Below are 24,981 nucleotides of genomic sequence, written 5' to 3' on the forward strand. Positions count from 1 at the left end.
CCGAAGACCCTCCCTCCGCCAAGAGCAGGGGGAGAGCAGGTCCCAGCTGGTCCAGTTGTGTGGTCTCCCTCTCAAATTCCCACTGTGCGTGTAAGTAAACACGATATCATCATTCATATGCAAAATAGCATATGGCATAATCTGCCAACTTCTAGCTTCTAACTCTTTGAGCAGCCAATAGCTCCCTGGAAGAGAGCTGGCAACACTGGGGTCAATGTCTTCCAGTATGACACCTTTCAGAGGCATGCTGAGATGTAGGCTACCTGGAGCCAGCGGCATCCACGATTGAATAGAAAACTCTTTGCAGCATCTGAGCCCAGGACTTACCAGGTGATGAAAATAAATAATTTTTTGATCCTCTTTATTTGTTGTATTTGTATTTTATGCCTGTACATTTAGTTTTTCTGCATATGCGACTTGCTCTCTCTTTTAGAAAATACTGTGACTGTGATCTTTTAAAAAAAATAAAATAAAAAAAATACATATACAGTATATCATATCCTCAGGCCACTGTGCTACGTTTGGCAGCTATTCTGTGATGGACCTGAAAGGTAACACCATTACTGACATCCAGCTAGTGCAGGTTAGTAAGAGACATGTCATCAGCACAACAGTATAACACAGAAGTTCCCAATTTTTGTCATCCCAAAGAACCCCAAATAGTTCCGCAATAGGCCCAGGGACCCCACCAACAAAACTGTTGTTGTTAAATATGATTTAGTACAGATTCTATACTGTAGTTGTAGAAATTAAATAACAATTGCGAGCATGAACCCTATGATTAAAATAGTAATTCCTCTGCATTTTTCACAGAGCTTACTTATAGTGAAGATAATAGTGAAATTTAACTATTCCTCATTTGTGCCTTGCTCTGATTTGTCAAAACACCTACCCATTTAACAATGGATTTGTGAAATTTAATATTATCAGTTTACCAGTTGCCTATAATTAAATTTACTTGAATGGTTCTATTTGCCTTTGTCCTTTGACCTTTTTAAAGATAGCAATTGAGTGATAATTTAGCGTAGCAACTGGATACTAAACTAAGCAAGTACAATGGTATCTGACATGAGCAAAAAGTTCCCCTCCCACTGGTAAGTAGCTTACTAAAAAAGGTAAATTAAGACAGCACCATAAATGTGATGATATAACAATTTTTATTTTATAAAGCATGCTGTACTCAGAGTTAAATGCTTTCAAACACATGTATTTGTATAAATTCTCAGCATACAAGTACACAGCGCTCTACTTCCACAGCAGCTGAAATGTTTTACCGTAGCTTTATATTAGTGAGAAAAAATGCAAGCACTTATTTGCTACTACTTCTTACTTTATTTAAAGCAAACTTCAGCCTGTTTTGTAGTATTTGGCTGCCATGTGTTTATATGAAGCACTGCATGTTTTTAGCAGGACTTGTGAAAATATATTTAAACATGCAAATTACATGCCAGAGAATGCCAGTATTCAGAGTTATCACTGAACCATTGGTTTAACAATAACTATTGCAATCTAAATATGTTAATGAGTTTGGAAGTAAATCTGAGAAGCCTATCCAAAAATAAAAACATTGATTTCTGCATTTCTATATAGTACTTTTTGAATTTTATTACAAACTCACACTGGGACAGATGGAAAATTCAGAACTCTAAAATAATTGATTTGTATTTTACATATAATTGATATGCAAACAAATAATACATAACGCTGTAGCCAAAAAATATCTTGTCAAAACTCACCCTAAGCACACTAGCCTCACACACTTTTCACTCTGATCTTTGAAGAAATACCTTGACATTTTAAGCAAGCTCAACAATAGTTTAATCATATCATTCTGAGCAATTCTTGTTTTGCAACAAGCTAACTTGCTGGCAGCGGTATCCATTATAATAAGAAAAGTTAACATTGTTACTGTAACATTCCATTTTTCGGTTAACTGGACAGCCAAAACAAAAACCCTTTCCTGACAATGTGAACCTGATTCATAAAAGTAAAAAACTATTTCCAAATGTCCAGCTATCCTCTTTGTTTTTATGAAAATATTACAAGTAGATAACACGAATAACCTGTACAAGCAAAAATAAAGAAAAAATACCGTAGTTTCAGCGTGTCCTTCAAATTTCTGTGAGGCAAATACTGAAATTGCTCACAAAAGTCTATGTCTCCTCTTGGCACACTTGTGCACAGCAGTTGCAGCAGGGGCAGCAGCAGCGATAACAGTAATGCCGAAGTTGACTTAGCAGGCCACTGGATCTGTCTGGAGCTGCTTCACTTTCTTGCACCCTAATCTGAGCCAGTTCTTGGATCTTCTGCTCTTCAACTGGTTCTCCATGCTTTCTTGTCGTTGTCGTCTCAGCTTGTTCTGTCACCTGTAGTATCGCATCCCGTGTGGATATATCCACCTGGAATGTTTGCATGGCTTTGTCACTAGTTTTGAGTGTCCTAGACTCTTTTTCTTTGTAATTGAGTTTTTCAATCTCTCTGTGCATCTGCACTTTAAGTAGTTCAAGCTCTCTGTATTTGTCATCGAGTACCTTTTGGTCTCTTTCCCGTTCACTTTGTGGAGTTATGTGTCCTTGTTCCAGCTCCGCCTTCATCTTCTCTAATGGCTCTTTTTCTCTCTGTATCCAAGTTCTCTTAACAAACTCGTTGATCACCTTTAGTCTTGTCTCCAGGTTCTTTCTCATCTCATGACCTCTTCGCTTCATTTGATCAATCTCCTTCCGTTCCATTTTAGTCTCTTTCCAGATCTTTCGCAATTTATCCTTTTTTGAAATCTCCTCCTCTGTGAAGTCAACCTGCTCTCGTGTCGCCATAGGTTCAAGGTCTTCAATGTTAGTGTATTGTGTAGAATCTTTATCCAGTCTCTGTATATCAGTCTCCTCTATTTCCAGCTCAGTATGCCTCAACATGTCGAGGTGTGTCACACTGTCTTTTTGCTTGACCTTTTCTGTGGCCATTTGTGTTTGGATTTGAAGAGTCTTCTGGTCAATGTCTTCCTTCTTTCTCTTTATATCCTGCAAGAGCTGAGCTGCATTTTCGTATTGTGTTTGTTTTCTCACCCTGATTTGAGCGCTCAGGCCAACTGTTGTTTGCATGACATGTTCAATCTCTAATTCTTCCCTCTCTTTCTTAATCTGGAGAGCCATTTCCTCCACATTCTCCATTTCTTCTGTCTGTATTGCTACATCAGACCTTATATGTGTGAGATCTTCCCTCACTGTCTGTGTGAGTCCAAGGTGAGCATCTATCTTCTCTCTTTCCTTAACAAGTTCATCATGCTTACGTTCAGTGTCTTTCATTTTTCTCATGACCTCATTCTCCCTCATTCTCACCTCAGACATATGTCTTTCCATTCTGTCCCTTTCATCCAACAGTGATCTTCTTTCCCTGTCGATATCTGTCTTCATTTGTCTAACATGTTCTTTATCTCCACTGATACTCTCCATGGCAGCCTCGGTCTCTTCTTTCTTCTGGATTAGATCCTTCCTTAAAATTTCCAGTTCTTCTCTGTCTGCTAAGATAGCGTCATGGCTCTTTTGCAAGTCATGTGCTTGTCTTTTGATCTCATTATCTTTGAGTTCTTGCTCTTTCTGTTTCAAGGCAATAATATTCATGACATTCTCAAGTTCTTCCTTTTTATTTTGAACCTGGAATGCAAATTCTGTTATATTCTTCCTTTCTCTGTTTATGTCATTAAGGACACTTTCAATATTTTCTTTCTTGTTTTGGAGCTCTGTCTTTGTAATTTTAAGCCTTTCTATGTCCTCTTTTACATTTTGTTTGTCTCGTTCTAATATGTTAGCTTGTTTCTGGATGTCAGACTTCATCAACTCCAAGCCACGTTTCTCTTTGTTTATCATTTGATTCTGTTTATCAAGATAGTCCCTCTCTCTCTCTGTCTCTTTCATGAGCTTTTCAAGTTCTTGCTTTTCCACCTCAAGCTTCTGCTTGAGTTCATTTTCCATTTCATCAGTCTGTATTACCATGTCTGACCTAATTGTCAGCAGATCATCCATCTCAGTTTCCATGTGTTTTTTGAGTTTGTCAAGATCTTGTTTTTCCACCACTAGCTCTTGCTTGCTTTGATTTCCAAATTCTTCTGTCTGTGTCGCCATGTCTGACCTGGTTCTCAGCAGAACTCCCCTCTCAGTTTCCAACTGTTTGAGTTTTTCGGGATCTTGATTTCCCCCCACAAGTTCATGCTTCCATTCTGTTATCATTTCCTCTTTCTGCATCGCCATGGCCGACTTCATTCTCATCAGACTGTCCTTTTCTCTCTGTATCATTTCAATACAACCATCCATCTTTTCTTTCTCTTTGTCAAGTTCATCATGCTTTTGCTCCAATACAATGCTGAGTCTTTGTATGTCGTCATTTTTCTGCTCTAATCTGTCCATTTTCTTTCTGATGTCTTCACGTGTCCTGTCATTCAGCTGTTTGAGTTTTGCACTCAGATCTTCAATGGTTGTCATTTTTCTCATGAGCTGATCCTCTTTCATTTTCAGTTCAGACAAATCTCCTTCCATTTTGTCCCTTTCATCTACAAGCATGTCTCTCTCCCTGTCAATAACAGTCTTACTTTGTTTGAGCTGTTCTTTCTCTCCAATGATACTGTCCATGGCAGCTTCAACCTCATCTTTCCTCTGGATTAGATCCTTCCTCAAAAGTTCCAGTTCTTCTCTTTCTGCTAGTGCAATGCCACGACTGTTTTGAAGGTCTTGTGTTTGTCTTTTGATGTCGTCATCCTTGAGTTCTTGTTCTTTTTGTTTCAAGGCAATAATGTTCATGACATTCTCAAGTTCTTCCCTTTCTTTTTGAAGCTGAACAGCCAAATCTGACATGCTGCTTTTCTCTCTGTTTATCTCATCCAGGACACTGTCAAAGTTTTCTTTGTTGTTTTGTAGCTCAGTTTTTGTGATCTCCAGCCTCTCTTTTTCTTCCTTCAGGTCTTGTTTCTCTTGTTGTAACATGTCAATTTCTTTCTGGGTGTCAGACTTCATCAACTCCAAGTCCTGTTTCTCTTTATTCATCATCTCATTCGCTCTACCAAGATCCTCCCTCTCTCTCTCCATCTCTGTCTTGAGTTTTTCAAGATCTTGTTTTTCCACCAAAAGCTCTTGTTTCCATTCCTTTTCCATTTCTTCTTTCTGCATCGCCATGGCTGACTTCATTGTCAGCAGATCATCCCTCTCTCTTTCCATTTGTTTCTTGGATTTTTCAAGATCTTGTTTTTCCACCAAAAGCTCTTGTTTCCATTCACTTTCCATTTCTTCTCTCTGCATCGCCATGGCCGACTTCATTCTCATCAGACTGTCCTTTTCTCTCTGTATCATTTCAATACAACCATCCATCTTTTCTTTGTCTTTATCAAGTTCATCATGCTTTTGCTGCAATACAATGCTGAGTCTTTGTATGTCGTCCTTATTCTGCTCTAATCTGTCCATTTTCTTTCTGATGTCTTCACGTGTCCTGTCATTCAGCTGTTTGAGTTTTGCACTCAGATCTTCAATGGTTGTCATTTTTGTCATGAGCTGATCCTCTTTCATTTTCAGTTCAGACAAATCTCCTTCCATTTTGTCCCTTTCATCCACAAGCATGTCTCTCTCCCTGTCAATAACAGTCTTACTTTGTTTGAGCTGTTCTTTCTCTCCAATGATACTGTCCATGGCAGCTTCAACCTCATCTTTCCTCTGGATTAGATCCTTCCTCAAAAGTTCCAGTTCTTCTCTTTCTGCTAGTGCAATGCCACGACTGTTTTGAAGATCTTGTGTTTGTCTTTTGATGTCGTCATCCTTGAGTTCTTGTTCTTTTTGTTTCAAGGCAATAATGTTCATGACATTCTCAAGTTCTTCCCTTTCTTTTTGAAGCTGAACAGCCAAATCTGACATGCTGTTTTTCTCTCTGTTTATCTCATCCAGGACACTGTCAAAGCTTTCTTTGTTGTTTTGTAGCTCAGTTTTTGTGATCTCCAGCCTCTCTTTTTCTTCCTTCAGGTCTTGTTTCTTTTGTTGTAACATGTCAATTTCTTTCTGGGTGTCAGACTTCATCAACTCCAAGTCCTGTTTCTCTTTATTCATCATCTCATTCGCTCTACCAAGATCCTCCCTCTCTCTCTCCATCTCTGTCTTGAGTTTTTCAAGATCTTGTTTTTCCACCAAAAGCTCTTGTTTCCATTCCTTTTCCATTTCTTCTTTCTGCATCGCCATGGCTGACTTCATTGTCAGCAGATCATCCCTCTCTCTTTCCATTTGTTTCTTGGATTTTTCAAGATCTTGTTTTTCCACCAAAAGCTCTTGTTTCCATTCACTTTCCATTTCTTCTCTCTGCATCGCCATGGCCGACTTCATTCTCATCAGACTGTCCTTTTCTCTCTGTATCATTTCAATACAACCATCCATCTTTTCTTTGTCTTTATCAAGTTCATCATGCTTTTGCTGCAATACAATGCTGAGTCTTTGTATGTCGTCATTTTTCTGCTCTAATCTATCCATTTTCTTTCTGATGTCTTCACGTGTCCTGTCATTCAGCTGTTTGAGTTTTGCACTCAGATCTTCAATGGTTGTCATTTTTGTCATGAGCTGATCCTCTTTCATTTTCAGTTCAGACAAATCTCCTTCCATTTTGTCCCTTTCATCCACAAGCATGTCTCTCTCCCTGTCAATAACAGTCTTACTTTGTTTGAGCTGTTCTTTCTCTCCAATGATACTGTCCATGGCAGCTTCAACCTCATCTTTCCTCTGGATTAGATCCTTCCTCAAAAGTTCCAGTTCTTCTCTTTCTGCTAGTGCAATGCCACGACTGTTTTGAAGATCTTGTGTTTGTCTTTTGATGTCGTCATCCTTGAGTTCTTGTTCTTTTTGTTTCAAGGCAATAATGTTCATGACATTCTCAAGTTCTTCCCTTTCTTTTTGAAGCTGAACAGCCAAATCTGACATGCTGTTTTTCTCTCTGTTTATCTCATCCAGGACACTGTCAAAGCTTTCTTTGTTGTTTTGTAGCTCAGTTTTTGTGATCTCCAGCCTCTCTTTTTCTTCCTTCAGGTCTTGTTTCTTTTGTTGTAACATGTCAATTTCTTTCTGGGTGTCAGACTTCATCAACTCCAAGTCCTGTTTCTCTTTATTCATCATCTCATTCGCTCTACCAAGATCCTCCCTCTCTCTCTCCATCTCTGTCTTGAGTTTTTCAAGATCTTGTTTCCATTCCTTTTCCATTTCTTCTTTCTGCATCGCCATGGCTGACTTCATTGTCAGCAGATCATCCCTCTCTCTTTCCATTTGTTTCTTGGATTTTTCAAGATCTTGTTTTTCCACCAAAAGCTCTTGTTTCCATTCACTTTCCATTTCTTCTCTCTGCATCGCCATGGCCGACTTCATTCTCATCAGACTGTCCTTTTCTCTCTGTATCATTTCAATACAACCATCCATCTTTTCTTTCTCTTTGTCAAGTTCATCATGCTTTTGCTGCAATACAATGCTGAGTCTTTGTATGTCGTCATTTTTCTGCTCTAATCTATCCATTTTCTTTCTGATGTCTTCACGTGTCCTGTCATTCAGCTGTTTGAGTTTTGCACTCAGATCTTCAATGGTTGTCATTTTTGTCATGAGCTGATCCTCTTTCATTTTCAGTTCAGACAGATCTCCTTCCATTTTGTCCCTTTCATCCACAAGCATGTCTCTCTCCCTGTCAATAACAGTCTTACTTTGTTTGAGCTGTTCTTTCTCTCCAATGATACTGTCCATGGCAGCTTCAACCTCATCTTTCCTCTGGATTAGATCCTTCCTCAAAAGTTCCAGTTCTTCTCTTTCTGCTAGTGCAATGGCACGACTGTTTTGAAGATCTTGTGTTTGTCTTTTGATGTCGTCATCCTTGAGTTCTTGTTCTTTTTGTTTCAAGGCAATAATGTTCATGACATTCTCAAGTTCTTCCCTTTCTTTTTGAAGCTGAACAGCCAAATCTGACATGCTGCTTTTCTCTCTGTTTATCTCATCCAGGACACTGTCAAAGCTTTCTTTGTTGTTTTGTAGCTCAGTTTTTGTGATCTCCAGCCTATCTTTGTCTTCCTTCAGGTCTTGTTTCTCTCGTTGTAACATGTCAATTTCTTTCTGGGTGTCAGACTTCGTCAACTCCAAGTCCTGTTTCTCTTTATTCACCATCTCATTCGCTCTACCAAGATCCTCCCTCTCTCTCTCCATCTCTGTCTTGAGTTTTTCAAGATCTTGTTTTTCCACCAAAAGCTCTTGTTTCCATTCCTTTTCCATTTCTTCTTTCTGCATCGCCATGGCTGACTTCATTGTCAGCAGATCATCCCTCTCTCTTTCCATTTGTTTCTTGGATTTTTCAAGATCTTGTTTTTCCACCAAAAGCTCTTGTTTCCATTCACTTTCCATTTCTTCTCTCTGCATCGCCATGGCCGACTTCATTCTCATCAGACTGTCCTTTTCTCTCTGTATCATTTCAATACAACCATCCATCTTTTCTTTCTCTTTGTCAAGTTCATCATGCTTTTGCTGCAATACAATGCTGAGTCTTTGTATGTCGTCATTTTTCTGCTCTAATCTATTCATTTTCTTTCTGATGTCTTCATGTGTCCTGTCATTCAGCTGTTTGAGTTTTGCACTCAGATCTTCAATGGTTGTCATTTTTGTCATGAGCTGATCCTCTTTCATTTTCAGTTCAGACAAATCTCCTTCCATTTTGTCCCTTTCATCCACAAGCATGTCTCTCTCCCTGTCAATAACAGTCTTACTTTGTTTGAGCTGTTCTTTCTCTCCAATGATACTGTCCATGGCAGCTTCAACCTCATCTTTCCTCTGGATTAGATCCTTCCTCAAAAGTTCCAGTTCTTCTCTTTCTGCTAGTGCAATGCCACGACTGTTTTGAAGATCTTGTGTTTGTCTTTTGATGTCGTCATCCTTGAGTTCTTGTTCTTTTTGTTTCAAAGCAATAATGTTCATGACATTCTCAAGTTCTTCCCTTTCTTTTTGAAGCTGAACAGCCAAATCTGACATGCTGTTTTTCTCTCTGTTTATCTCATCCAGGACACTGTCAAAGCTTTCTTTGTTGTTTTGTAGCTCAGTTTTTGTGATCTCCAGCCTCTCTTTTTCTTCCTTCAGGTCTTGTTTCTCTTGTTGTAACATGTCAATTTCTTTCTGGGTGTCAGACTTCATCAACTCCAAGTCCTGTTTCTCTTTATTTATCATCTCATTCGCTCTACCAAGATCCTCCCTCTCTCTCTCCATCTCTGTCTTGAGTTTTTCAAGATCTTGTTTCCATTCCTTTTCCATTTCTTCTTTCTGCATCGCCATGGCTGACTTCATTGTCAGCAGATCATCCCTCTCTCTTTCCATTTGTTTCTTGGATTTTTCAAGATCTTGTTTTTCCACCAAAAGCTCTTGTTTCCATTCACTTTCCATTTCTTCTCTCTGCATCGCCATGGCCGACTTCATTCTCATCAGACTGTCCTTTTCTCTCTGTATCATTTCAATACAACCATCCATCTTTTCTTTCTCTTTGTCAAGTTCATCATGCTTTTGCTGCAATACAATGCTGAGTCTTTGTATGTCGTCATTTTTCTGCTCTAATCTATCCATTTTCTTTCTGATGTCTTCACGTGTCCTGTCATTCAGCTGTTTGAGTTTTGCACTCAGATCTTCAATGGTTGTCATTTTTGTCATGAGCTGATCCTCTTTCATTTTCAGTTCAGACAAATCTCCTTCCATTTTGTCCCTTTCATCCACAAGCATGTCTCTCTCCCTGTCAATAACAGTCTTACTTTGTTTGAGCTGTTCTTTCTCTCCAATGATACTGTCCATGGCAGCTTCAACCTCATCTTTCCTCTGGATTAGATCCTTCCTCAAAAGTTCCAGTTCTTCTCTTTCTGCTAGTGCAATGGCACGACTGTTTTGAAGGTCTTGTGTTTGTCTTTTGATGTCGTCATCCTTGAGTTCTTGTTCTTTTTGTTTCAAGGCAATAATGTTCATGACATTCTCAAGTTCTTCCCTTTCTTTTTGAAGCTGAACAGCCAAATCTGACATGCTGCTTTTCTCTCTGTTTATCTCATCCAGGACACTGTCAAAGCTTTCTTTGTTGTTTTGTAGCTCAGTTTTTGTGATCTCCAGCCTCTCTTTTTCTTCCTTCAGGTCTTGTTTCTCTCGTTGTAACATGTCAATTTCTTTCTGGGTGTCAGACTTCGTCAACTCCAAGTCCTGTTTCTCTTTATTCACCATCTCATTCGCTCTACCAAGATCCTCCCTCTCTCTCTCCATCTCTGTCTTGAGTTTTTCAAGATCTTGTTTTTCCACCAAAAGCTCTTGTTTCCATTCCTTTTCCATTTCTTCTTTCTGCGTCGCCATGGCCGACTTCATTCTCATCAGACTGTCCTTTTCTCTCTGTATCATTTCAATACAACCATCCATCTTTTCTTTCTCTTTGTCAAGTTCATCATGCTTTTGCTGCAATACAATGCTGAGTCTTTGTATGTCGTCATTTTTCTGCTCTAATCTATCCATTTTCTTTCTGATGTCTTCACGTGTCCTGTCATTCAGCTGTTTGAGTTTTGCACTCAGATTTTCAATGGTTGTCATTTTTGTCATGAGCTGATCCTCTTTCATTTTCAGTTCAGACAAATCTCCTTCCATTTTGTCCCTTTCATCCACAAGCATGTCTCTCTCCCTGTCAATAACAGTCTTACTTTGTTTGAGCTGTTCTTTCTCTCCAATGATACTGTCCATGGCAGCTTCAACCTCATCTTTCCTCTGGATTAGATCCTTCCTCAAAAGTTCCAGTTCTTCTCTTTCTGCTAGTGCAATGGCACGACTGTTTTGAAGGTCTTGTGTTTGTCTTTTGATGTCGTCATCCTTGAGTTCTTGTTCTTTTTGTTTCAAGGCAATAATGTTCATGACATTCTCAAGTTCTTCCCTTTCTTTTTGAAGCTGAACAGCCAAATCTGACATGCTGCTTTTCTCTCTGTTTATCTCATCCAGGACACTGTCAAAGTTTTCTTTGTTGTTTTGTAGCTCAGTTTTTGTGATCTCCAGCCTCTCTTTTTCTTCCTTCAGGTCTTGTTTCTCTCGTTGTAACATGTCAATTTCTTTCTGGGTGTCAGACTTCGTCAACTCCAAGTCCTGTTTCTCTTTATTCACCATCTCATTCGCTCTACCAAGATCCTCCCTCTCTCTCTCCATCTCTGTCTTGAGTTTTTCAAGATCTTGTTTTTCCACCAAAAGCTCTTGTTTCCATTCCTTTTCCATTTCTTCTTTCTGCGTCGCCATGGCCGACTTCATTCTCATCAGACTGTCCTTTTCTCTCTGTATCATTTCAATACAACCATCCATCTTTTCTTTCTCTTTGTCAAGTTCATCATGCTTTTGCTGCAATACAATGCTGAGTCTTTGTATGTCGTCATTTTTCTGCTCTAATCTATCCATTTTCTTTCTGATGTCTTCACGTGTCCTGTCATTCAGCTGTTTGAGTTTTGCACTCAGATCTTCAATGGTTGTCATTTTTGTCATGAGCTGATCCTCTTTCATTTTCAGTTCAGACAAATCTCCTTCCATTTTGTCCCTTTCATCCACAAGCATGTCTCTCTCCCTGTCAATAACAGTCTTACTTTGTTTGAGCTGTTCTTTCTCTCCAATGATACTGTCCATGGCAGCTTCAACCTCATCTTTCCTCTGGATTAGATCCTTCCTCAAAAGTTCCAGTTCTTCTCTTTCTGCTAGTGCAATGCCACGACTGTTTTGAAGATCTTGTGTTTGTCTTTTGATGTCGTCATCCTTGAGTTCTTGTTCTTTTTGTTTCAAGGCAATAATGTTCATGACATTCTCAAGTTCTTCCCTTTCTTTTTGAAGCTGAACAGCCAAATCTGACATGCTGTTTTTCTCTCTGTTTATCTCATCCAGGACACTGTCAAAGCTTTCTTTGTTGTTTTGTAGCTCAGTTTTTGTGATCTCCAGCCTCTCTTTTTCTTCCTTCAGGTCTTGTTTCTCTTGTTGTAACATGTCAATTTCTTTCTGGGTGTCAGACTTCATCAACTCCAAGTCCTGTTTCTCTTTATTCATCATCTCATTCGCTCTACCAAGATCCTCCCTCTCTCTCTCCATCTCTGTCTTGAGTTTTTCAAGATCTTGTTTCCATTCCTTTTCCATTTCTTCTTTCTGCATCGCCATGGCTGACTTCATTGTCAGCAGATCATCCCTCTCTCTTTCCATTTGTTTCTTGGATTTTTCAAGATCTTGTTTTTCCACCAAAAGCTCTTGTTTCCATTCACTTTCCATTTCTTCTCTCTGCATCGCCATGGCCGACTTCATTCTCATCAGACTGTCCTTTTCTCTCTGTATCATTTCAATACAACCATCCATCTTTTCTTTCTCTTTGTCAAGTTCATCATGCTTTTGCTGCAATACAATGCTGAGTCTTTGTATGTCGTCATTTTTCTGCTCTAATCTATCCATTTTCTTTCTGATGTCTTCATGTGTCCTGTCATTCAGCTGTTTGAGTTTTGCACGCAGATCTTCAATGGTTGTCATTTTTGTCATGAGCTGATCCTCTTTCATTTTCAGTTCAGACAAATCTCCTTCCATTTTGTCCCTTTCATCCACAAGCATGTCTCTCTCCCTGTCAATAACAGTCTTACTTTGTTTGAGCTGTTCTTTCTCTCCAATGATACTGTCCATGGCAGCTTCAACCTCATCTTTCCTCTGGATTAGATCCTTCCTCAAAAGTTCCAGTTCTTCTCTTTCTGCTAGTGCAATGGCACGACTGTTTTGAAGGTCTTGTGTTTGTCTTTTGATGTCGTCATCCTTGAGTTCTTGTTCTTTTTGTTTCAAGGCAATAATGTTCATGACATTCTCAAGTTCTTCCCTTTCTTTTTGAAGCTGAACAGCCAAATCTGACATGCTGCTTTTCTCTCTGTTTATCTCATCCAGGACACTGTCAAAGCTTTCTTTGTTGTTTTGTAGCTCAGTTTTTGTGATCTCCAGCCTCTCTTTTTCTTCCTTCAGGTCTTGTTTCTCTCGTTGTAACATGTCAATTTCTTTCTGGGTGTCAGACTTCGTCAACTCCAAGTCCTGTTTCTCTTTATTCACCATCTCATTCGCTCTACCAAGATCCTCCCTCTCTCTCTCCATCTCTGTCTTGAGTTTTTCAAGATCTTGTTTTTCCACCAAAAGCTCTTGTTTCCATTCCTTTTCCATTTCTTCTTTCTGCGTCGCCATGGCCGACTTCATTCTCATCAGACTGTCCTTTTCTCTCTGTATCATTTCAATACAACCATCCATCTTTTCTTTCTCTTTGTCAAGTTCATCATGCTTTTGCTGCAATACAATGCTGAGTCTTTGTATGTCGTCATTTTTCTGCTCTAATCTATCCATTTTCTTTCTGATGTCTTCACGTGTCCTGTCATTCAGCTGTTTGAGTTTTGCACTCAGATCTTCAATGGTTGTCATTTTTGTCATGAGCTGATCCTCTTTCATTTTCAGTTCAGACAAATCTCCTTCCATTTTGTCCCTTTCATCCACAAGCATGTCTCTCTCCCTGTCAATAACAGTCTTACTTTGTTTGAGCTGTTCTTTCTCTCCAATGATACTGTCCATGGCAGCTTCAACCTCATCTTTCCTCTGGATTAGATCCTTCCTCAAAAGTTCCAGTTCTTCTCTTTCTGCTAGTGCAATGCCACGACTGTTTTGAAGATCTTGTGTTTGTCTTTTGATGTCGTCATCCTTGAGTTCTTGTTCTTTTTGTTTCAAAGCAATAATGTTCATGACATTCTCAAGTTCTTCCCTTTCTTTTTGAAGCTGAACAGCCAAATCTGACATGCTGTTTTTCTCTCTGTTTATCTCATCCAGGACACTGTCAAAGCTTTCTTTGTTGTTTTGTAGCTCAGTTTTTGTGATCTCCAGCCTCTCTTTTTCTTCCTTCAGGTCTTGTTTCTCTTGTTGTAACATGTCAATTTCTTTCTGGGTGTCAGACTTCATCAACTCCAAGTCCTGTTTCTCTTTATTTATCATCTCATTCGCTCTACCAAGATCCTCCCTCTCTCTCTCCATCTCTGTCTTGAGTTTTTCAAGATCTTGTTTCCATTCCTTTTCCATTTCTTCTTTCTGCATCGCCATGGCTGACTTCATTGTCAGCAGATCATCCCTCTCTCTTTCCATTTGTTTCTTGGATTTTTCAAGATCTTGTTTTTCCACCAAAAGCTCTTGTTTCCATTCACTTTCCATTTCTTCTCTCTGCATCGCCATGGCCGACTTCATTCTCATCAGACTGTCCTTTTCTCTCTGTATCATTTCAATACAACCATCCATCTTTTCTTTCTCTTTGTCAAGTTCATCATGCTTTTGCTGCAATACAGTGCTGAGTCTTTGTATGTCATAATTTTTCTGCTCTAATCTGTCCATTTTCTTTCTGATGTCTTCACGTGTCCTGTCATTCAGCTGTTTGAGTTTTGCACTCAGATTTTCAATGGTTGTCATTTTTCTCATGAGCTGATCCTCTTTCATTTTCAGTTCAGATAAATCTCCTTCCATTTTGTCCCTTTCATCCACAAGCATGTCTCTCTCCCTGTCAATAACAGTCTTACTTTGTTTCAGCTGTTCTTTCTCTCCAATGATACTGTCCATGGCAGCTTCAACCTCATCTTTCCTCTGGATTAGATCCTTCCTCAAAAGTTCCAGTTCTTCTCTTTCTGCTAGTGCAATGGCACGACTGTTTTGAAGGTCTTGTGTTTGTCTTTTGATGTCGTCATCCTTGAGTTCTTGTTCTTTTTGTTTCAAAGCAATAATGTTCATGACATTCTCAAGTTCTTCCCTTTCTTTTTGAAGCTGAACAGCCAAATCTGACATGCTGCTTTTCTCTCTGTTTATCTCATCCAGGACACTGTCAAAGTTTTCTTTGTTGTTTTGTAGCTCAGTTTTTGTGATCTCCAGCCTCTCTTTTTCTTCCTTCAGGTCTTGTTTCTCTCGTTGTAACATGTCAATTTCTTTCTGGGTGTCAGACTTCGTCAACTCCAAGTCCTGTTTCTCTTTATTCACCATCTCATTCGCTCTACCAAGATCCTCCCTCTCTCTCTCCATCTCTGTCTTGAGTTTTTCAAGATCTTGTTTTTCCACCAAAAGCTCTTGTTTCCATTCCTTTTCCATTTCTTCTTTCTGCGTCGCCATGGCCGACTTCATTCTCATCAGACTGTCCTTTTCTCTCTGTATCATTTCAATACAACCATCCATCTTTTCTTTCTCTTTGTCAAGTTCATCATGCTTTTGCTGCAATACAATGCTGAGTCTTTGTATGTCGTCATTTTTCTGCTCTAATCTATCCATTTTCTTTCTGATGTCTTCACGTGTCCTGTCATTCAGCTGTTTGAGTTTTGCACTCAGATTTTCAATGGTTGTCATTTTTCTCATGAGCTGATCCTCTTTCATTTTCAGTTCAGACAAATCTCCTTCCATTTTGTCCCTTTCATCCACAAGCATGTCTCTCTCCCTGTCAATAACAGTCTTACTTTGTTTGAGCTGTTCTTTCTCTCCAATGATACTGTCCATGGCAGCTTCAACCTCATCTTTCCTCCGGATTAGATCCTTCCTCAAAAGTTCCAGTTCTTCTCTTTCTGCTAGTGCAATGGCACGAGTGTTTTGAAGGTCTTGTGTTTGTCTTTTGATGTCGTCATCCTTGAGTTCTTGTTCTTTTTGTTTCAAGGCAATAATGTTCATGACATTCTCAAGTTCTTCCCTTTCTTTTTGAAGCTGAACAGCCAAATCTGACATGCTGCTTTTCTCTCTGTTTATCTCATCCAGGACACTGTCAAAGTTTTCTTTGTTGTTTTGTAGCTCAGTTTTTGTGATCTCCAGCCTCTCTTTTTCTTCCTTCAGGTCTTGTTTCTCTCGTTGTAACATGTCAATTTCTTTCTGGGTGTCAGACTTCGTCAACTCCAAGTCCTGTTTCTCTTTATTCACCATCTCATTCGCTCTACCAAGATCCTCCCTCTCTCTCTCCATCTCTGTCTTGAGTTTTTCAAGATCTTGTTTTTCCACCAAAAGCTCTTGTTTCCATTCCTTTTCCATTTCTTCTTTCTGCGTCGCCATGGCCGACTTCATTCTCATCAGACTGTCCTTTTCTCTCTGTATCATTTCAATACAACCATCCATCTTTTCTTTCTCTTTGTCAAGTTCATCATGCTTTTGCTGCAATACAATGCTGAGTCTTTGTATGTCGTCATTTTTCTGCTCTAATCTATCCATTTTCTTTCTGATGTCTTCACGTGTCCTGTCATTCAGCTGTTTGAGTTTTGCACTCAGATCTTCAATGGTTGTCATTTTTGTCATGAGCTGATCCTCTTTCATTTTCAGTTCAGACAAATCTCCTTCCATTTTGTCCCTTTCATCCACAAGCATGTCTCTCTCCCTGTCAATAACAGTCTTACTTTGTTTCAGCTGTTCTTTCTCTCCAATGATACTGTCCATGGCAGCTTCAACCTCATCTTTCCTCTGGATTAGATCCTTCCTCAAAAGTTCCAGTTCTTCTCTTTCTGCTAGTGCAATGGCACCACTGTTTTGAAGATCTTGTGTTTGTCTTTTGATGTCGTCATCCTTGAGTTCTTGTTCTTTTTGTTTCAAGGCAATAATGTTCATGACATTCTCAAGTTCTTCCCTTTCTTTTTGAAGCTGAACAGCCAAATCTGACATGCTGCTTTTCTCTCTGTTTATCTCATCCAGGACACTGTCAAAGTTTTCTTTGTTGTTTTGTAACTCAGTTTTTGTGATCTCCAGCCTATCTTTGTCTTCCTTCAGGTCTTGTTTCTCTCGTTGTAACATGTCAATTTCTTTAAGGTTGTCAGATTTCGTCAACTCCAAGTCCTGTTTCTCTTTATTCATCATCTCATTCGCTCTACCAAGATCCTCCCTCTCTCTCTCCATCTCTGTCTTGAGTTTTTCAAGATCTTGTTTTTCCACCAAAAGCTCTTGTTTCCATTCCAGTTCCATTTCTTCTTTCTGCATCGCCATGGCTGACTTCATTGAGAGCAGATCATCCCTCTCTCTTTCCATTTGTTTCTTGGATTTTTCAAGATCTTGTTTTTCCACCAAAAGCTCTTGTTTCCATTCCCTTTCCATTTCTTCTTTCTGCATCGCCATGGCCGACTTCATTCTCATCAGACTGTCCTTTTCTCTCTGTATCATTTCAATACAACCATCCATCTTTTCTTTCTCTTTGTCAAGTTCATCATGCTTTTGCTGCAATACAGTGCTGAGTCTTTGTATGTCATAATTTTTCTGCTCTAATCTGTCCATTTTCTTTCTGATGTCTTCACGTGTCCTGTCATTCAGCTGTTTGAGTTTTGCACTCAGATTTTCAATGGTTGTCATTTTTCTCATGAGCTGATCCTCTTTCATTTTCAGTTCAGATAAATCTCCTTCCATTTTGTCCCTTTCATCCACAAGCATGTCTCTCTCCCTGTCAATAACAGTCTTACTTTGTTTCAGCTGTTCTTTCTCTCCAATGATACTGTCCATGGCAGCTTCAACCTCATCTTTCCTCTGGATTAGATCCTTCCTCAAAAGTTCCAGTTCTTCTCTTTCTGCTAGTGCAATGGCACGACTGTTTTGAAGGTCTTGTGTTTGTCTTTTGATGTCGTCATCCTTGAGTTCTTGTTCTTTTTGTTTCAAAGCAATAATGTTCATGACATTCTCAAGTTCTTCCCTTTCTTTTTGAAGCTGAACAGCCAAATCTGACATGCTGCTTTTCTCTCTGTTTATCTCATCCAGGACACTGTCAAAGTTTTCTTTGTTGTTTTGTAGCTCAGTTTTTGTGATCTCCAGCCTCTCTTTTTCTTCCTTCAGGTCTTGTTTCTCTCGTTGTAACATGTCAATTTCTTTCTGGGTGTCAGACTTCGTCAACTCCAAGTCCTGTTTCTCTTTATTCACCATCTCATTCGCTCTACCAAGATCCTCCCTCTCTCTCTCCATCTCTGTCTTGAGTTTTTCAAGATCTTGTTTTTCCACCAAAAGCTCTTGTTTCCATTCCTTTTCCATTTCTTCTTTCTGCGTCGCCATGGCCGACTTCATTCTCATCAGACTGTCCTTTTCTCTCTGTATCATTTCAATACAACCATCCATCTTTTCTTTCTCTTTGTCAAGTTCATCATGCTTTTGCTGCAATACAATGCTGAGTCTTTGTATGTCGTCATTTTTCTGCTCTAATCTATCCATTTTCTTTCTGATGTCTTCACGTGTCCTGTCATTCAGCTGTTTGAGTTTTGCACTCAGATCTTCAATGGTTGTCATTTTTGTCATGAGCTGATCCTCTTTCATTTTCAGTTCAGACAAATCTCCTTCCATTTTGTCCCTTTCATCCACAAGCATGTCTCTCTCCCTGTCAATAACAGTCTTACTTTGTTTGAGCTGTTCTTTCTCTCCAATGATACTGTCCATGGCAGCTTCAACCTCATCTTTCCTCTGGATTAGATCCTTCCTCAAAAGTTCCAGTTCTTCTCTTTCTGCTAGTGCAATGGCACGACTGTTTTGAAGGTCTTGTGTTTGTCTTTTGATGTCGTCATCCTTGAGTTCTTGTTCTTTTTGTTTCAAGGCAATAATGTTCATGACATTCTCAAGTTCTTCCCTTTCTTTTTGAAGCTGAACAGCCAAATCTGACATGCTGCTTTTCTCTCTGTTTATCTCATCCAGGACACTGTCAAAGTTTTCTTTGTTGTTTTGTAACTCAGTTTTTGTGATCTCCAGCCTATCTTTGTCTTCCTTCAGGTCTTGTTTCTCTCGTTGTAACATGTCAATTTCTTTCTGGGTGTCAGACTTCGTCAACTCCAAGTCCTGTTTCTCTTTATTCACCATCTCATTCGCTCTACCAAGATCCTCCCTCTCTCTCTCCATCTCTGTCTTGAGTTTTTCAAGATCTTGTTTTTCCACCAAAAGCTCTTGTTTCCATTCCTTTTCCATTTCTTCTTTCTGCGTCGCCATGGCCGACTTCATTCTCATCAGACTGTCCTTTTCTCTCTGTATCATTTCAATACAACCATCCATCTTTTCTTTCTCTTTGTCAAGTTCATCATGCTTTTGCTGCAATACAATGCTGAGTCTTTGTATGTCGTCATTTTTCTGCTCTAATCTATCCATTTTCTTTCTGATGTCTTCACGTGTCCTGTCATTCAGCTGTTTGAGTTTTGCACTCAGATCTTCAATGGTTGTCATTTTTGTCATGAGCTGATCCTCTTTCATTTTCAGTTCAGACAAATCTCCTTCCATTTTGTCCCTTTCATCCACAAGCATGTCTCTCTCCCTGTCAATAACAGTCTTACTTTGTTTCAGCTGTTCTTTCTCTCCAATGATACTGTCCATGGCAGCTTCAGCCTCATCTTTCCTCTGGATTAGATCCTTCCTCAAAAGTTCCAGTTCTTCTCTTTCTGCTAGTGCAATGGCACGACTGTTTTGAAGATCTTGTGTTTGTCTTTTGATGTCGTCATCCTTGAGTTCTTGTTCTTTTTGTTTCAAGGCAATAATGTTCATGACATTCTCAAGTTCTTCCCTTTCTTTTTGAAGCTGAACAGCCAAATCTGACATGCTGCTTTTCTCTCTGTTTATCTCATCCAGGACACTGTCAAAGTTTTCTTTGTTGTTTTGTAACTCAGTTTTTGTGATCTCCAGCCTATCTTTGTCTTCCTTCAGGTCTTGTTTCTCTCGTTGTAACATGTCAATTTCTTTCTGGGTGTCAGACTTCGTCAACTCCAAGTCCTGTTTCTCTTTATTCACCATCTCATTCGCTCTACCAAGATCCTCCCTCTCTCTCTCCATCTCTGTCTTGAGTTTTTCAAGATCTTGTTTTTCCACCAAAAGCTCTTGTTTCCATTCCTTTTCCATTTCTTCTTTCTGCGTCGCCATGGCCGACTTCATTCTCATCAGACTGTCCTTTTCTCTCTGTATCATTTCAATACAACCATCCATCTTTTCTTTCTCTTTGTCAAGTTCATCATGCTTTTGCTGCAATACAATGCTGAGTCTTTGTATGTCGTCATTTTTCTGCTCTAATCTATCCATTTTCTTTCTGATGTCTTCACGTGTCCTGTCATTCAGCTGTTTGAGTTTTGCACTCAGATCTTCAATGTTTGTCATTTTTGTCATGAGCTGATCCTCTTTCATTTTCAGTTCAGACAAATCTCCTTCCATTTTGTCCCTTTCATCCACAAGCATGTCTCTCTCCCTGTCAATAACAGTCTTACTTTGTTTGAGCTGTTCTTTCTCTCCAATGATACTGTCCATGGCAGCTTCAACCTCATCTTTCCTCCGGATTAGATCCTTCCTCAAAAGTTCCAGTTCTTCTCTTTCTGCTAGTGCAATGGCACGAGTGTTTTGAAGGTCTTGTGTTTGTCTTTTGATGTCGTCATCCTTGAGTTCTTGTTCTTTTTGTTTCAAGGCAATAATGTTCATGACATTCTCAAGTTCTTCCCTTTCTTTTTGAAGCTGAACAGCCAAATCTGACATGCTGCTTTTCTCTCTGTTTATCTCATCCAGGACACTGTCAAAGTTTTCTTTGTTGTTTTGTAGCTCAGTTTTTGTGATCTCCAGCCTCTCTTTTTCTTCCTTCAGGTCTTGTTTCTCTCGTTGTAACATGTCAATTTCTTTCTGGGTGTCAGACTTCGTCAACTCCAAGTCCTGTTTCTCTTTATTCACCATCTCATTCGCTCTACCAAGATCCTCCCTCTCTCTCTCCATCTCTGTCTTGAGTTTTTCAAGATCTTGTTTTTCCACCAAAAGCTCTTGTTTCCATTCCTTTTCCATTTCTTCTTTCTGCGTCGCCATGGCCGACTTCATTCTCATCAGACTGTCCTTTTCTCTCTGTATCATTTCAATACAACCATCCATCTTTTCTTTCTCTTTGTCAAGTTCATCATGCTTTTGCTGCAATACAATGCTGAGTCTTTGTATGTCGTCATTTTTCTGCTCTAATCTATCCATTTTCTTTCTGATGTCTTCACGTGTCCTGTCATTCAGCTGTTTGAGTTTTGCACTCAGATCTTCAATGTTTGTCATTTTTGTCATGAGCTGATCCTCTTTCATTTTCAGTTCAGACAAATCTCCTTCCATTTTGTCCCTTTCATCCACAAGCATGTCTCTCTCCCTGTCAATAACAGTCTTACTTTGTTTGAGCTGTTCTTTCTCTCCAATGATACTGTCCATGGCAGCTTCAACCTCATCTTTCCTCCGGATTAGATCCTTCCTCAAAAGTTCCAGTTCTTCTCTTTCTGCTAGTGCAATGGCACGAGTGTTTTGAAGGTCTTGTGTTTGTCTTTTGATGTCGTCATCCTTGAGTTCTTGTTCTTTTTGTTTCAAGGCAATAATGTTCATGACATTCTCAAGTTCTTCCCTTTCTTTTTGAAGCTGAACAGCCAAATCTGACATGCTGCTTTTCTCTCTGTTTATCTCATCCAGGACACTGTCAAAGTTTTCTTTGTTGTTTTGTAGCTCAGTTTTTGTGATCTCCAGCCTCTCTTTTTCTTCCTTCAGGTCTTGTTTCTCTCGTTGTAACATGTCAATTTCTTTCTGGGTGTCAGACTTCGTCAACTCCAAGTCCTGTTTCTCTTTATTCACCATCTCATTCGCTCTACCAAGATCCTCCCTCTCTCTCTCCATCTCTGTCTTGAGTTTTTCAAGATCTTGTTTTTCCACCAAAAGCTCTTGTTTCCATTCCTTTTCCATTTCTTCTTTCTGCGTCGCCATGGCCGACTTCATTCTCATCAGACTGTCCTTTTCTCTCTGTATCATTTCAATACAACCATCCATCTTTTCTTTCTCTTTGTCAAGTTCATCATGCTTTTGCTGCAATACAATGCTGAGTCTTTGTATGTCGTCATTTTTCTGCTCTAATCTATCCATTTTCTTTCTGATGTCTTCACGTGTCCTGTCATTCAGCTGTTTGAGTTTTGCACTCAGATCTTCAATGGTTGTCATTTTTGTCATGAGCTGATCCTCTTTCATTTTCAGTTCAGACAAATCTCCTTCCATTTTGTCCCTTTCATCCACAAGCATGTCTCTCTCCCTGTCAATAACAGTCTTACTTTGTTTGAGCTGTTCTTTCTCTCCAATGATACTGTCCATGGCAGCTTCAACCTCATCTTTCCTCTGGATTAGATCCTTCCTCAAAAGTTCCAGTTCTTCTCTTTCTGCTAGTGCAATGCCACGACTGTTTTGAAGGTCTTGTGTTTGTCTTTTGATGTCGTCATCCTTGAGTTCTTGTTCTTTTTGTTTCAAGGCAATAATGTTCATGACATTCTCAAGTTCTTCCCTTTCTTTTTGAAGCTGAACAGCCAAATCTGACATGCTGCTTTTCTCTCTGTTTATCTCATCCAGGACACTGTCAAAGTTTTCTTTGTTGTTTTGTAACTCAGTTTTTGTGATCTCCAGCCTATCTTTGTCTTCCTTCAGGTCTTGTTTCTCTCGTTGTAACATGTCAATTTCTTTCTGGGTGTCAGACTTCGTCAACTCCAAGTCCTGTTTCTCTTTATTCACCATCTCATTCGCTCTACCAAGATCCTCCCTCTCTCTCTCCATCTCTGTCTTGAGTTTTTCAAGATCTTGTTTTTCCACCAAAAGCTCTTGTTTCCATTCCTTTTCCATTTCTTCTTTCTGCGTCGCCATGGCCGACTTCATTCTCATCAGACTGTCCTTTTCTCTCTGTATCATTTCAATACAACCATCCATCTTTTCTTTCTCTTTGTCAAGTTCATCATGCTTTTGCTGCAATACAATGCTGAGTCTTTGTATGTCGTCATTTTTCTGCTCTAATCTATCCATTTTCTTTCTGATGTCTTCACGTGTCCTGTCATTCAGCTGTTTGAGTTTTGCACTCAGATCTTCAATGTTTGTCATTTTTGTCATGAGCTGATCCTCTTTCATTTTCAGTTCAGACAAATCTCCTTCCATTTTGTCCCTTTCATCCACAAGCATGTCTCTCTCCCTGTCAATAACAGTCTTACTTTGTTTGAGCTGTTCTTTCTCTCCAATGATACTGTCCATGGCAGCTTCAACCTCATCTTTCCTCCGGATTAGATCCTTCCTCAAAAGTTCCAGTTCTTCTCTTTCTGCTAGTGCAATGGCACGAGTGTTTTGAAGGTCTTGTGTTTGTCTTTTGATGTCGTCATCCTTGAGTTCTTGTTCTTTTTGTTTCAAGGCAATAATGTTCATGACATTCTCAAGTTCTTCCCTTTCTTTTTGAAGCTGAACAGCCAAATCTGACATGCTGCTTTTCTCTCTGTTTATCTCATCCAGGACACTGTCAAAGTTTTCTTTGTTGTTTTGTAGCTCAGTTTTTGTGATCTCCAGCCTCTCTTTTTCTTCCTTCAGGTCTTGTTTCTCTCGTTGTAACATGTCAATTTCTTTCTGGGTGTCAGACTTCGTCAACTCCAAGTCCTGTTTCTCTTTATTCACCATCTCATTCGCTCTACCAAGATCCTCCCTCTCTCTCTCCATCTCTGTCTTGAGTTTTTCAAGATCTTGTTTTTCCACCAAAAGCTCTTGTTTCCATTCCTTTTCCATTTCTTCTTTCTGCGTCGCCATGGCCGACTTCATTCTCATCAGACTGTCCTTTTCTCTCTGTATCATTTCAATACAACCATCCATCTTTTCTTTCTCTTTGTCAAGTTCATCATGCTTTTGCTGCAATACAATGCTGAGTCTTTGTATGTCGTCATTTTTCTGCTCTAATCTATCCATTTTCTTTCTGATGTCTTCACGTGTCCTGTCATTCAGCTGTTTGAGTTTTGCACTCAGATCTTCAATGGTTGTCATTTTTGTCATGAGCTGATCCTCTTTCATTTTCAGTTCAGACAAATCTCCTTCCATTTTGTCCCTTTCATCCACAAGCATGTCTCTCTCCCTGTCAATAACAGTCTTACTTTGTTTGAGCTGTTCTTTCTCTCCAATGATACTGTCCATGGCAGCTTCAACCTCATCTTTCCTCTGGATTAGATCCTTCCTCAAAAGTTCCAGTTCTTCTCTTTCTGCTAGTGCAATGGCACGACTGTTTTGAAGGTCTTGTGTTTGTCTTTTGATGTCGTCATCCTTGAGTTCTTGTTCTTTTTGTTTCAAGGCAATAATGTTCATGACATTCTCAAGTTCTTCCCTTTCTTTTTGAAGCTGAACAGCCAAATCTGACATGCTGCTTTTCTCTCTGTTTATCTCATCCAGGACACTGTCAAAGTTTTCTTTGTTGTTTTGTAACTCAGTTTTTGTGATCTCCAGCCTATCTTTGTCTTCCTTCAGGTCTTGTTTCTCTCGTTGTAACATGTCAATTTCTTTCTGGGTGTCAGACTTCGTCAACTCCAAGTCCTGTTTCTCTTTATTCACCATCTCATTCGCTCTACCAAGATCCTCCCTCTCTCTCTCCATCTCTGTCTTGAGTTTTTCAAGATCTTGTTTTTCCACCAAAAGCTCTTGTTTCCATTCCTTTTCCATTTCTTCTTTCTGCGTCGCCATGGCCGACTTCATTCTCATCAGACTGTCCTTTTCTCTCTGTATCATTTCAATACAACCATCCATCTTTTCTTTCTCTTTGTCAAGTTCATCATGCTTTTGCTGCAATACAATGCTGAGTCTTTGTATGTCGTCATTTTTCTGCTCTAATCTATCCATTTTCTTTCTGATGTCTTCACGTGTCCTGTCATTCAGCTGTTTGAGTTTTGCACTCAGATCTTCAATGGTTGTCATTTTTGTCATGAGCTGATCCTCTTTCATTTTCAGTTCAGACAAATCTCCTTCCATTTTGTCCCTTTCATCCACAAGCATGTCTCTCTCCCTGTCAATAACAGTCTTACTTTGTTTGAGCTGTTCTTTCTCTCCAATGATACTGTCCATGGCAGCTTCAACCTCATCTTTCCTCCGGATTAGATCCTTCCTCAAAAGTTCCAGTTCTTCTCTTTCTGCTAGTGCAATGGCACGAGTGTTTTGAAGGTCTTGTGTTTGTCTTTTGATGTCGTCATCCTTGAGTTCT

The 24,981-nt window shown here is 39.5% G+C and overlaps 1 protein-coding gene across 1 annotated transcript; it reads right to left on the reverse strand.

The window, feature by feature from the left end:
* Positions 1-1,149: 1,149 nt before the first annotated feature.
* LOC139658081 (trichohyalin-like) lies at positions 1,150-22,505 on the reverse strand. Its single transcript, XM_071536112.1, has 10 exons — positions 22,275-22,505; positions 18,675-18,878; positions 18,015-18,071; positions 13,103-13,157; positions 12,093-12,169; positions 10,248-10,295; positions 9,675-9,737; positions 6,681-6,839; positions 6,150-6,254; positions 1,150-4,346 (listed from the first exon to the last, which is right to left on the reverse strand). The coding sequence occupies exons 1-10, from the start codon at positions 22,503-22,505 to the stop codon at positions 2,154-2,156; spliced, it is 3,192 nt and encodes a 1,063-aa protein (XP_071392213.1). The 3' UTR covers positions 1,150-2,153.
* Between the last annotated feature and the right edge of the window lie 2,476 nt (positions 22,506-24,981).

The sequence above is a fragment of the Centroberyx affinis genome, unplaced genomic scaffold (assembly GCF_046629955.1).
Source record: "Centroberyx affinis isolate AG114_WGS23_722 - 3 ecotype Tasmania unplaced genomic scaffold, CSIRO-AGI_Caff_v1 ptg002826l_1, whole genome shotgun sequence".
Lineage (NCBI taxonomy): Eukaryota > Metazoa > Chordata > Actinopteri > Beryciformes > Berycidae > Centroberyx > Centroberyx affinis.

Excerpts from the sequence above, each read along its gene's own strand:
- LOC139658081 (XM_071536112.1), bottom strand. The coding sequence starts at position 22,505 with ATGGTGAATAAAGAGAAACAGGACTTGGAGTTGACGAAGTCTGACACC. Across the intron at positions 13,158-18,014 it reads CGCAGAAAGAAGAAATGGAA|AAACAAGATCTTGAAAAACT; the intron begins AAGGAATGGAAA and ends CTTTTGGTGGAA. Across the intron at positions 10,296-12,092 it reads TCAAGACAGAGATGGAGAGA|AAACAAGATCTTGAAAAACT; the intron begins GAGAGGGAGGAT and ends CTTTTGGTGGAA.